Source organism: Nicotiana tomentosiformis, chromosome 1 (genome assembly GCF_000390325.3).
Source record: "Nicotiana tomentosiformis chromosome 1, ASM39032v3, whole genome shotgun sequence".
Classification (NCBI taxonomy): Eukaryota; Viridiplantae; Streptophyta; class Magnoliopsida; order Solanales; family Solanaceae; genus Nicotiana; species Nicotiana tomentosiformis.
Genome location: NC_090812.1, coordinates 79,138,815 through 79,151,345, shown reverse-complemented (window position 1 = coordinate 79,151,345; position 12,531 = coordinate 79,138,815). Strand labels below are relative to the sequence as shown.

General features: G+C 33.0%; 1 protein-coding gene across 1 annotated transcript; it reads right to left on the bottom strand.

Moving 5' to 3' along the window:
- Positions 1–1,473: 1,473 nt before the first annotated feature.
- Positions 1,474–3,217, bottom strand: LOC104094592 (actin-depolymerizing factor 5-like). Its single transcript, XM_009600557.3, has 3 exons — positions 2,829–3,217; positions 2,483–2,742; positions 1,474–1,870 (listed from the first exon to the last, which is right to left on the bottom strand). Exons 1-3 carry the CDS (start codon positions 2,847–2,849, stop codon positions 1,720–1,722), a joined length of 432 nt encoding a protein of 143 aa, XP_009598852.1. The 5' UTR covers positions 2,850–3,217; the 3' UTR covers positions 1,474–1,719.
- Between the last annotated feature and the right edge of the window lie 9,314 nt (positions 3,218–12,531).

Below are 12,531 nucleotides of genomic sequence, written 5' to 3'. Positions count from 1 at the left end.
TAATTTTAAAAATAGCACGAGCTACCCGTTTCCGTAAATAAAAGTGATATGATGGTATACAAATTCTGAAGTATGTAACTTAAACTCATTTTTATTTTCTTCTCCCGAATGATTATCAAAAGCAAAGACAAGTAGAAAATGAAATGTGGATAGCCAATTTTAGCGCGTTTACATTACCAGGGTCCAGGTAAGACATGTCATAATAGGATTCAGATCTGATTGATCCGTCAAATTATTGATGCTAAAAATGTGTGTAATAATAAGTTGATTCTCTTATTTAATTTGAGGACCTACACTAAAAGTAATAAATAAGGCTATAAATTATGATATGACTGTAACAAGAAGCTACTTGAGAATTTATCTTGAATTGAGCATATTTGACCTAACTACGCTACACGCACATGTTTAACCCGAATAAAGACAAGTTGACAAGGAGGATCATGTCTTAAGCACTCAATGATATAGTCTAATGGTGAATAAAGTGAGTAAAAATCTTAAAAATTAACAAATCTCAGTAAAGATAAAAAATACGAAATAATTTTTTTTATCTTTGTATAACCCTTGTTTGATAAAGTTATCCAATATATATATTAAAGAGAATAATACGGATATAATCAAATAATCGAAATGGTGCAAACTGACACTTTCATTAAAAAAATTGGATCAGATCCTTAAGTTTACTTGAATCCACTTGACCCGCATAATCTTGACCTAACCTGGTATGTTAACACACTATTTGAAGGCAAAAGTTTTTTCTCCTTTTTTAGTTATTGCTACTTTTTATATTGGAAGATCAAGGAAAGGTAAAAAAGAAACGGAACAATAAAAACTTGGATAAAGATTTATTTAAAATTTATTTAGTTTAATAAATTAAACATCTGTCAATAAATTTATATTTAGTAAATAATCTTATCATCATTTAATTCTCATTTTATAATATTAGTATAATTCCGAAACTAAACATTCCCCAAAGGAAAATGTAATTCCCAAAGATCATTTGCCGCCAGGGCAGTAGGTGCCAGCCAACGATGAATGAAAGGAAGATCTGCTTGTCTCCTCATTGGATCCGTTTGGTAAACATCTATTCCACTTTTGCTCTGAAAGATTGGTTCACACAAAAAAAAGAACCTTTTTATAAAATAAAAAATTTGCTACAAAATTACCCAATTCATCGACCTGATGTAATAATGTAAGAATTTCATTTACTTTTCTTTGGTGATCGGAAAGGTCAAGGTTAACCGAGGTCTTGGATTGAGTATGGAGTTGTCCTTGCTTAAGGGCATTTTCGAACTTAATGGGTGCCAAACACCGAATAAAATATCAAAAAAAAAAAAAAAAAAATCAAAGGTAAACTAACACTTTAAAAAAGTCATGATTACTTTATCCTTATCGTGACAAAAAGTTGCCGAAAGAAATTGAAGTGATCTTAATCGCCACGTATGAACAAGAGATAAAGTTACACAAAACTCATAATTAGTAGAAACACTTGTAGTTAAATTAGCAGAAAAGGACATGATAGTTATCACAAATTAGAAGGTAATTGGATCAACCTTGCTTTTAGATCTTACAAAAAAGGTCACAATAGTACCACTAAGAAAGAAAGAAAGAAAGCATCTTTGCCCTCTAAGTGGAGTCATTATTATATTAAAACAAAGTTTGAAAAAGATGGCAAAAAAACAGTGCTTTAATTTGCTTGTTGCTAATAAAAAATGGGACATCTCATTTGGCTCTGTCCTTGATCAAATCAATTCCCATCTCAGTTGGATCAGTCGCTTGAAGTTCATAGCTAATTCCATCTAGTACTCTTCTCAGTCCAGCTTTTGAAGTTGCATACAATATTTTTGCTCTGATTCTTGATTCTGTTGGTGACCTATTGAGTCAAAAAAAATCCCCAAAATATTCAATAAATGTATCAAAATATGACAGTCGAGAGGGATTAACTTAGCAATATATCATGGTCTGAAAAACTTTGAGCAAGTGAAGAATAAACGTAGCAAAATCAACCTATTTTTCAGTTATTCCTCCAACCCGTCCAAGTTTAAAAGGGTTGAGTTATAATCGATTTGTTCACTTGATCCGACGAGTTGAACCAAGAATGATTCATCAAATTACTAGGTCAAAATACTGTAACTCGACGAGTTAAAATGCAACTTAATTAACCCCAACCATTCAAAATCAAATATAGAAATTAGATGGGAAATAATTTAAACTTGGAATATTAAGCTAAAAATAATACATTAACTTTCACTTTTTTTTTTCTCAAGAAACAAAATAAGAATAGATGAGGTTGCGTCAAGTTAATTAGGCAGGTTGAATTATGACATGTTATTTGACTCAGACCTAAGCCAACTTTGGCAAATCGTGTCATAATTTAACTTGTTTTGATCAACCTAAATTTGATCCAACATATTCATTTGCAACCCCTAATGAGAATAAAAAAAGAAATATTGATCAAAAAGTGAAAGTAAGAAGAGCTACAAACCAGGCAATGAAGAAGATCTTGCTCTTTCGACAATTATCAACAGTAACAAAATCGAAATCAAAGACAGCATATCGACAATCATCTTTGGGTAGAGCTGCAGCAAAATCTTCATAGTTTTCAGCAGGTCCACCAACTTTGTCAACTGTGACCAATCTTGATTTCTCATCAATCTTATAAACTATGTACCTATGAACCTTCTTCCATTTCATTTCCATGTACGAGTTTTTGCATTCATCAGTCACCCACATGCCTGTCGTAGCCTGTTTAATTAGTCACATCACAAAAACAACAGTTAATAAACGCAAATTCAGAATTTAAAATCAGTGAATTTCGCTTAATATTTTACCATCTTAAATGCCATAGCCATAGTGAGAGTGGAGGATGCAAGTAAAAAAGAGCAAATTTGATGTTTTGTTTTCTTGTTCTCTAAGCAAGTGAGGAGGGTGAAAAATTAGAATTGGGAGAGAATGGTTCAGGAGTAAAGGGTATTTAAATGGGATATGGGTATTGAAATGCCATTAAATTATGGGTAATATTACGAGTTTATCTATAATAGATCTAAGAAATTTATGATTGAATGACTAAATTGACCTCCATTGGGATTTCTGCTTAGCCTTGGAAACTGTTGCCTAACTCAGAATTATATCGGAAAATGGATTATTTTTCTAAACATTTTTTCTGCTTGTAGGTCCTTACTTTAACCAATAATTGATTATAAGAATGATCAATGGGTTCGGAAATTTTACGGGAGACATAGTAGTTTAGCGTTTATCATCATTCTCACAGTAAAAATGGTTACTGAATACTAGTATAAACATTACCGCTCTAGTCACTTTAAGTGATTTTTTTATTTTTATTTTTGATCCATAATATTTGATTTTTTTAAATATAAAAAAAGAACTAACTTTTTTTTTCTTCTAAAGTTGTCATTGGAGTAAAGAGTCTAGGAGTATTTATTGTATTTCCTATGAACAAATTAAGGTTAATATGATCAAATACATTGTTAAGTAATGTTAAAAGATGAATTCTTTAATAGTGTTCGAATTAACTTGCGTGCATCTCGATATTTTACTATACCCTCGCTATCTCTTCTTTAGGGTAATCGCTAAATAACTTTACCACTTTTATAAGAAAAATCAAATTATGGTGGATGTCTACTCTTCCTCCATGATCTTCTCAAATGCTTAATGACATATTCAATGACATGTTTTTCTTCACTTTTCATGCCTATATAAAGGTCTTGTAATAGATAGAAAAATACACACAATTGAAGAAGAAATACTCTTCCTTCTCTCTATCTCTATTTCTTGTTCATGTTTTATTAAATTGCTTTTATTTCATAACTTGTTCTTGTTCATATTTTACTAAATTGCTTTTATTTCATAACACGTTATCAGCACGACTGTGCTCCCATTTTCGTACACCTCCATATAGGCATAGACTGTGCTTTGTGTTTGCTATCCTTATACCAACAATTCTGTGGCTATCAAACAAAATAAAGATAGAAGCCAATGGGCTGGATACTGATACAAGATAAGTTTTCATCTTTCTAGCTTATTCATATTTTTATTTTTATCTTCCACTAATCACAAAATTTTTCTATTTTGCCATGATAACTCACAATAAGCTTTCAGTATTTTATTTTCATTTTGTTATAGCTTGAAAGTGTGCGAGCCCTGCATTGGCAAGTATAGTTTTTGCTTATTCTTTCTTGACGTCTCATATGAATTTTTAGTTATCGTTTGGCTATCCTTCAAGGGATCTATTCATGAACCAAATCAAAATGCATGAATATATATTTTGTAATTAAGTTTTGAAACAGGTACTTTCTACTCAATTCTTTAACTTATATTTAACGTGTTGAATAGTGCTTACATATATGTGCGCAGATATCAGACAACCAATGTCCCCTTTACCCTTTTCACGCTAAGATGAATGTTACTATGGTAATATTTAATGAATAGAACTAAACTGGTACTATTCCTGCATAGTTGGTTAAATACATGCATAAATAAACATAATATTATGGCAGGATAGTTGTAAGCATAATAGATATTCTGATTTACAGTCAATCTTAGCCTTTGACTATCATCTATAATCCATATATTATGATGTGAATTGGATCGCATATGTAGATACTGGAAGTACTACATGAATTATATATATGCTTCCAAGTCCTAGTCTTTATTCATACTTTATTGATTTGGTTTATCGTTTACAAAATTGGTAAGTGTTCTAACAGATTATCTAGTATTTATTTGAATGCATTTCTATTTGAATTCACGTAAATCTAAAAGTGATAACACTTAGAAGGAATGAAACGTTTTCGTCCCACAACCTTAAAAAAAGTGGTTATATTTTTAAATCTTGTTATAACTAATTTTGTTTATGTTTCTGACCATAAGATTGATAATTTAATCTTGTACTTTGGCCTATTATGCAACTAGTTAAGATATATTTAAGTTCTGGTGCACTATAATGATAAGAGTTGGGTTTGAGTCCTAACACATTTTGCCTAACATGCCTTTATATGGGTAAGGCATTGAATTTGAGTCACAATGTACAGTATCGATGAAAGAATCATGAAGCCCGCCCTATTTGATATGCTCCATTCAGTAAAGTGAATGTGACAATAATATATGATAAGTTTGAAAGACAACAAAATAATTTTTCATGACTGTATGAATGTACGAAGATATGGCAAGGGACGAAATAATAATTTGTCTTCATTATGGTAACTATAAAATGAGAAAAATAAGAGTTCTCGATGTAATCCTTCAAAAAGGTGAAGGAAATATTTACCATCAAAATGGTATGAAAAATTTATAAAGTATGTCACACTAATTATACTCCTTTTTTTAAAGAGAATGTGACTTGTGATAAGCATTGAGAATGCAGACTCATTCCTGAAGGTGAATGTAGCAGTATGTAATAAAAGTAATGAATAAAGACATGCAATGCATGATTGGATACATACCACAACTCACCTCTAAGGGAGGTTTGAGACAAAGAAAGATAATGAATATTACTGTGTAGTTACATGAATATATCATTGGTCACATATAGGTGATACGCTAAAAAAATTTTGTCATGCCTTATGAAAGTTATTAAAAGCAAAATTAAAGCAAAAAATTATTTTGCTTATGATGATTTTGAACATGACAATTATTATGATATGATTCTCTTTGTGAAGGAGACATTCATTATATGGATGGTGTGACAAAAGATCTTATAGTACAAAAGTAGTTAAGAGCTCTCAAAGAACTAATTTATTACTACCAGAATGAATCAAATTGTTCATGACATTAATATTGTAGTAAATCTCGAAAGAAATATTTTGATTTACAAATATATTAGCCAAAGTGGTTAGCATATTGAGACTATAAATGAAAAGAAGATTGAATATCTTTATATTACTATAATCGTACCGGGTAAATATGAAAGGTTACCTGACTTTTCTTCTATTTGTACTACACAAGTATAAGCATGATGATGCAATCACAAGCCACAAGTAAACTAGAGGTTTACTGAAATAAATATTAGTTGGCATGACCGGTTGACCATCTCGGTTCAATTATGAGGCGAAAAATTAATTGAAAATTACATTGGTATATATTGAAGAAATATAAGATTCTTTAACAATTGTGCTGCTTATTCTCATGATATACCAGTTAAGGTTGGGATTGAATCCCTTGATTTCTGGAACGAATAAAAGGTGATAAATATATGGGCTCAGTCACCTTCCATGTGGACCGTTTACTATTATATGATTTTAATAGATGCATCTATTCCATGGTAACATGTACATTTGTTATCAACTTGCAGTTTGGCTTTTGCAAGATTGATTGCTCAAATTATTAGAGCACAGTTCCAGAATATAAATTATGATGATTTATCTTGATAATACTGGTTTAAATTCAAGTTGGTTTAGCAGAAATTGTATGCCTCCAATTATATCTAAACCATTGGTTATGAGAACAAAACTGCCAAAATAAAATTTTGTATGTGATGTATTATTTAATATACAACAACACTTGTATGCATCTAGCCTAGTTATGATAAGTTCTCCCTATCACAATCGGTTCAGGGTCAGGAACAAAATAATTTTCATCTAGAAATATGAATGTGCTATATGATTTAATTGTTCCACCACAATGCACAAAGATGGATCCCCCAATAAGGCTAGGGATATGTGTTGGCGATCCCAAGAATAGGGAAAAAAAATGGGCAGCTGAAAAAGTAATGCATGTAATGAATTATTATGAGTACATCTAGATCCTCGTACGAGAAAATATGAACTTGAAGTTCAAGTGATAATTCATTTGCAAAATATTGCCAGGCGTATTTGCTGACTCAAAGCTAAATGTCATATTCAACTGCTAATGCTCCAAATAAAATAAAGTTCATAATGAATAGAGTCTATGGCATGCATGAAGCATAATAGACTAATCGGTTCCAAAGATAAAACTCCTTGAAAAAGGAGAGGAGCAAATGTTCAAAATGGTCATAATAAGGAGGCAAGTGCTCTAAAAGAGCACCACGACATAGCACTTCATAAGACCTCATGGGAGAGGTTCAGGTACCTGAAAATAATAAGATAAAAAGATCTTAATAAGTTATGTCTTTATTGGGTAATAGTAGAACCGATATAAAATGATCGTCGACGATATTGTTAATATAATGTAGCGCTCAATATTATTAATATTGGCGAGGATCTTGAGCTCAAATCTGTCATGAAATTTGGACAGTTTGGCCAAATGAAAAATACGCAATGAAAATTGATTTCACCTAAAAAATATGAAGTTGGACGGATAGTCCCAACACCTGAAAGTATAAAGCCAGTGGAGGTATAAATGTGTTCTTGTGCGAAAAGAAAGGTCAAGTCGACAGACATAAAGACGACTTGTATCACAAGAAGATTTGTAAATATCCTGGCGTTGATTATATAGAGACATGTTCTCCTGTGGTGGATGTCGCCATTTCAGGTTTTAATCTGGCAATACAAGAAAAATGTGATATGCGTATAATGAAAATCATTGAAGGATTTAAATTGTTCTGAAGCATATTAAGGTTTTCAAGAAATTTATTAAATAAAGCTTCAAAAATTCTTATACGGACTGAAACAACCAGGGCGCATGTAGTATAATCGCCTGAGTGAGCACTTGTTGAAAGAAGGGTACAAGAATGATTCAATTTGTCCTTGTGTCTTTATAAAAAGATATGGATCTAAATTTGTTATAATTACTGTGTATGTTGATGATTTAAATATCATTGGAACTCCTAGGGAGCTTCCTAAAGCAGTAGACTATTTAAAGAAAGAATTTGAAATGAAAGATCTTGGAAAGACAAAATTTTGTCTTGGTCTACAAATTGAGTATATGAAAGATGAAATTTTTGTTCATCAATCAGCATACACTAAAAAGATTTTAAAGCGATTCTATATGGATAAAGCACATCCATTTCGACCTCATAAAAATAATGAAGAGCTTCTTGGTCCCGAAGTACCATATCTTAGTGCAATTGGTGCACTGATATATCTTTCTAACATTACAAGGTTTGACATAACTTTTTCAGTTAATGTCTTAACAAGATATAGCTCTGCTCCAACAAGGAGACATTGGAATGGAATCAAATACATATTGCGGTATCTAAAAGGGACTACCGATATGGGATTACTTTATGGCAATGATTGCAGTCCCGATCTTGTTGATTATGCCGATGCTGGGTATTTATCTGACCCACACAATGCTCGATCTCAAACAGGCTATATGTTTACATATGGAGGCACTGCCATATCTTGGCGATCGACTAAGCAATCAATCGTGGCTACGTCATCTAATCATGTTGAGATAATTGCTATTCATGAAGCAAGTAGAGAATGTGTATGGTTGAGGTCTATGATACACCTTATTCGAGACAAATGTTGTTTGAAGTGTGACAAACTACCCATAATTTTGTATGAAGACAATGCAGCATGCATAGCCCAATTGAAGGGAGCATTCATAAAAGGGGATATGACAAAGCAAATTTCACCGGGGTTATTTTTCATGCATAATCTTCAAAAGAATGGTAATATCAATGTGCAACAGATCCGTTCAAGCGATAATATGACTCATTTGTTCACCAAATCTCTACCGACGTCAACCTTCAAGAAACTAGTGTACAAAATTGGGATGCGAAAGCTCAAGGATGTGAATTGATGCTCTCATCAGGGGGAGTTAATACGTGTTGTACTCTTTTTCCCTTACAAGGTTTTGTCCCACTGGGTTTTCCTTGCAAGTTTTCTAACGAGACAACCAAAAGGCGTATTTCTAAACATGTGTACTCTTTTTCCTTCACTAGGTTTTTTTCCCATAGGGTTTTTTCCTAATAAGGTTTTAACGAGACACATTATCTATGGACATCCAAGGGGAAGTATTATAAGAAAAATTAAATTATGGTGGATGTTTACTCTTCCTCCATGATCTTCTCAAATGCTTAATGATATATTCAATGACATATTTTTATGCTTAATGACATATTCAATGACATATTTTTCTTCACTTTTCATGCCTATATAAAGGCCTTGTAATAGATAGAAAAATACACACAATTGAAGAAGAAATACTCTTCCTTCTCTCTATCTCTATTTCTTGTTCATGTTTTACTAAATTGCTTTTATTTCATAACTTGTTTTTGTTCATGTTTTACTAAATTATTTTTATTTCATAACAACCACTAGAATTTAAACGGGTGAAAGAAATCACCTAAAAATTCCATTGGTCACGACATATCAGAGAATTTTTTGAAATAGTGGAGAATCCTTTAAGAAAGCATAATGCATGTTGAACATTAATATAATATAGCCGATCCCAATTTGTTAGCAAGCAGTTAATTGATTCTACAATCCTTTTTAACCCAAAAAAAAACCTCATTCTTGAAGTTGAACTAACCAGGGACAGAAAAACTATCTTTTTTGGCATGCCTATAAAGCTTCTTCTTCTTCTTTTTTTTTCTAAGGAAATATCCTTCGTTTTAGCTGCAAAATTGGAATATAAGTGGTCCATTTTTAGGGTTGCACAAGCACATCTCGTTTCTCTTTTTCTCTTTGAGTTCCTCAAAAGTCTTGGCGTGAAAGCAAAGGTAAAAAAAGGGATGGGTCTCACCCTCTTAGGTCTCACCCTCTTATCCAATTCTACAAGTAAACAATTTCTTTCTTTGAAGACCCCAAAGAGATCAAAAGAAATAAAATAAAGGATGAAAGAACATAAAGTTCCATTTTTGCCTGATTTCAGCTCATTGGTTCAAGAAATGCATCATATCTAACCCTTTCAATAGGTTCATTTGCCAAATTGAAAACAATGAATGAGTATAAATTTCAAAGATTGCAAGTCCCTATGTTTGAGTTTACCCACAAGATTGTCTAGGAATGTAGTAGAAAATCTCATTATTTTAATGTTTATGTCATCAAATAGTGCTGCAAACCACTGTATGTATCAAGTACATGAATCGCAATTACATGAGTTGCAACAAGATATGCTAGGAAAAGAAATAATCAAAGAAATATTAGAGCATTACAAACACTAAAATCTAAGACAGCCCATCAGAGCAAGTAAAGATTTGGATTTGGATGAGGAGACATGTCATATTTCAACTTGGCCCTATGCTCTTTCTTTGTGAACCTAAAAATTTATCAGCCCACAATTGTATCATTTGTTTTGACTATACTTGTCTTCCCAATATTTTACGCATTTGGATTTCCGAATACATAGAGCTCGAATCAGACACCTCTGGTTATTCATCCGACCACACTCCTTGGTAATTTTATTTTTTATTACATTAACCAGGTAACTATGCTGCCTGCGTGACCCACGATAGGAAGGTGTGGATGTCGATGATTAGTGTTGAAGGTTGACAAGTAATCGTGAGGTAGGAGTAGGCTTATCAGTAGTACTAATACTATTCTTGTATTTTCTTATTCTTGGTTCTTTATTATTACATGTTGTGTCATTCGCTTCCATTACCCTATTACGTTGTTGTTGCTTTATTTTCATTATTTCTTGAGCCGAGGGTATATCGAAAACAAACTCTCTATCTTTATAAGGTAGGGATAAGGTCTGCGTACAACCGTACATACTACCCTCCCCAAATCCAACTAATGGGATTATACTCAGTTTGTTATTGTTGTTGTTGTAAAGAGAAATAGTTGCTCTTGTATGACAAGACACTTTAACACCTCTAGCCTCTTAAAAATGAAACTTTCTATTCGAATTTCTTGGTTGTAAAGTGACAAAGGGGATTGTGGTTATAGATGGAAAATAAACTACTATTCAGGATCTTAATGGATGTACTCAAGTGGTAGAGCATAATTTTCCCTTACTGTAGATGGAGGCCATTCTTTGTTTGGTGGCTGAATTTTTGGTAATTGGAAAAACTTGATACCACATATATGATCCCATGATATAAACAAGCTGCAGTGTTATCCCTCTGGCTTTTTCTTCTTTGTAGTTTTGGATGTGATGGCAATTGCTCTGCAAACTTGACTTCCTATTTCCTTATCCTTTGGGGATCATACAATGACTATGTGACAAAAATTGTGTAGCCCAAATAGTTTCCAACATAGGATGCTGAAACAACTGTCCGCATCATATTTCACAGATCATAAAGAGCATGTCCAAATCAGCAAAGTCATTACCCATGGACCAAATGTCATGGTTCACCACAAATTCTAATTGTTGCTAGCAGATGTAATTTAGCAGACACAAGCTATCCTTTGTCTATTTACAAGAGAAGCACCAGAGAAGGTTCTTTGGCAACAACTACGCCTCGGTACCAAACACATTGGGGAGAAGGTTCTTTGGCAAATTAAAACTAAATAGACAATAACTGATTTTGTTCTGTGAACGAGCAATGCATCATGTTGACACATGTCACAAGTTCAAAATCTGTCACGGGATGAAATCCGAGTATTTAAGTGTAGTACTTAAGTGGAGTACGGATGGACCGAGCCATTATCCATCGAACCGTGCGCAAATTGACCCTCTGAAGATTTTTAAGGTATCCCAAAGAAATAATGGAAGTAGTTACTTCCTAACTCGATCCCTTGTAGACGCGATGAATGAGTATCAACAAGCAAACATATCAAACAATCAAACGATGCAAAAGTAAGGCTGACAAGTGGGCCTATACGATCCTAACCGTTTAAGACCGGAACCGGGGGAGGTGGGCCGCAAGTTGGCCGGTCCTTTGCGTGAGGCCCGCTAGACCGGACCGTTTGGGACCGGGACCGGACCGGTCCTAGCGGGCCTAAACGATCCCAACAGCTCCAAATTTTAAAAAAAAAACAAATCTGCTCATTGGGGCATTTAAAATGTAGTTGTTTTCTCTGCCAAAATAGTCGTTGGCTATTTACAAAATAGCCATTTAACCCCCCAACTTTGTTTTAACCTCAAACTTTTTATAATTATACTTTTTTCCTATTTTCAACTATAAATACCCCCTCATTCTTTCATTTTCTCACAAAATCATCAATCTCTCTCTAATTTTCTTCTATAATTGCTTACTTTATTGTTACAATTTGTGCAAAATTGTGAAGTTGCTTAATTGAAATCTTCAAATCTTCAACGATAATTAATTTTCAATAAGTTATTCGTCAATTCGGTAAACTCGTTCCAACTCTTAAGTTTTAATACTATAGTTTTGTTTGTTTTATTTACTTTGTATTGCTTGATTAATTAAGATGGCTTATTACTTAAAAAAATATTTAGTAAAAATAAGGGAAAATCCAAGAGTGGTGAATCTAGTGGCCAGTCTGTTCCCCCTCCACTTCCCCCGGCTCCCCGACCCAAACCTGTTACCCATCCTACTAACTCCTATTCTTGATAGAGATAATATTTTATTACAATTTACCGAGAGTCAATTTTGCCATAATATTACACCCGGTGAACAATTAAACCATGAATATATGAATGCTCTTTATGGTAATCCAACTATTGATGAAAATGATGATTAAGAAATAGATTTTGATGAAACAAAATCGGATGATGATACACCCACTAGTCCTGCTCCTA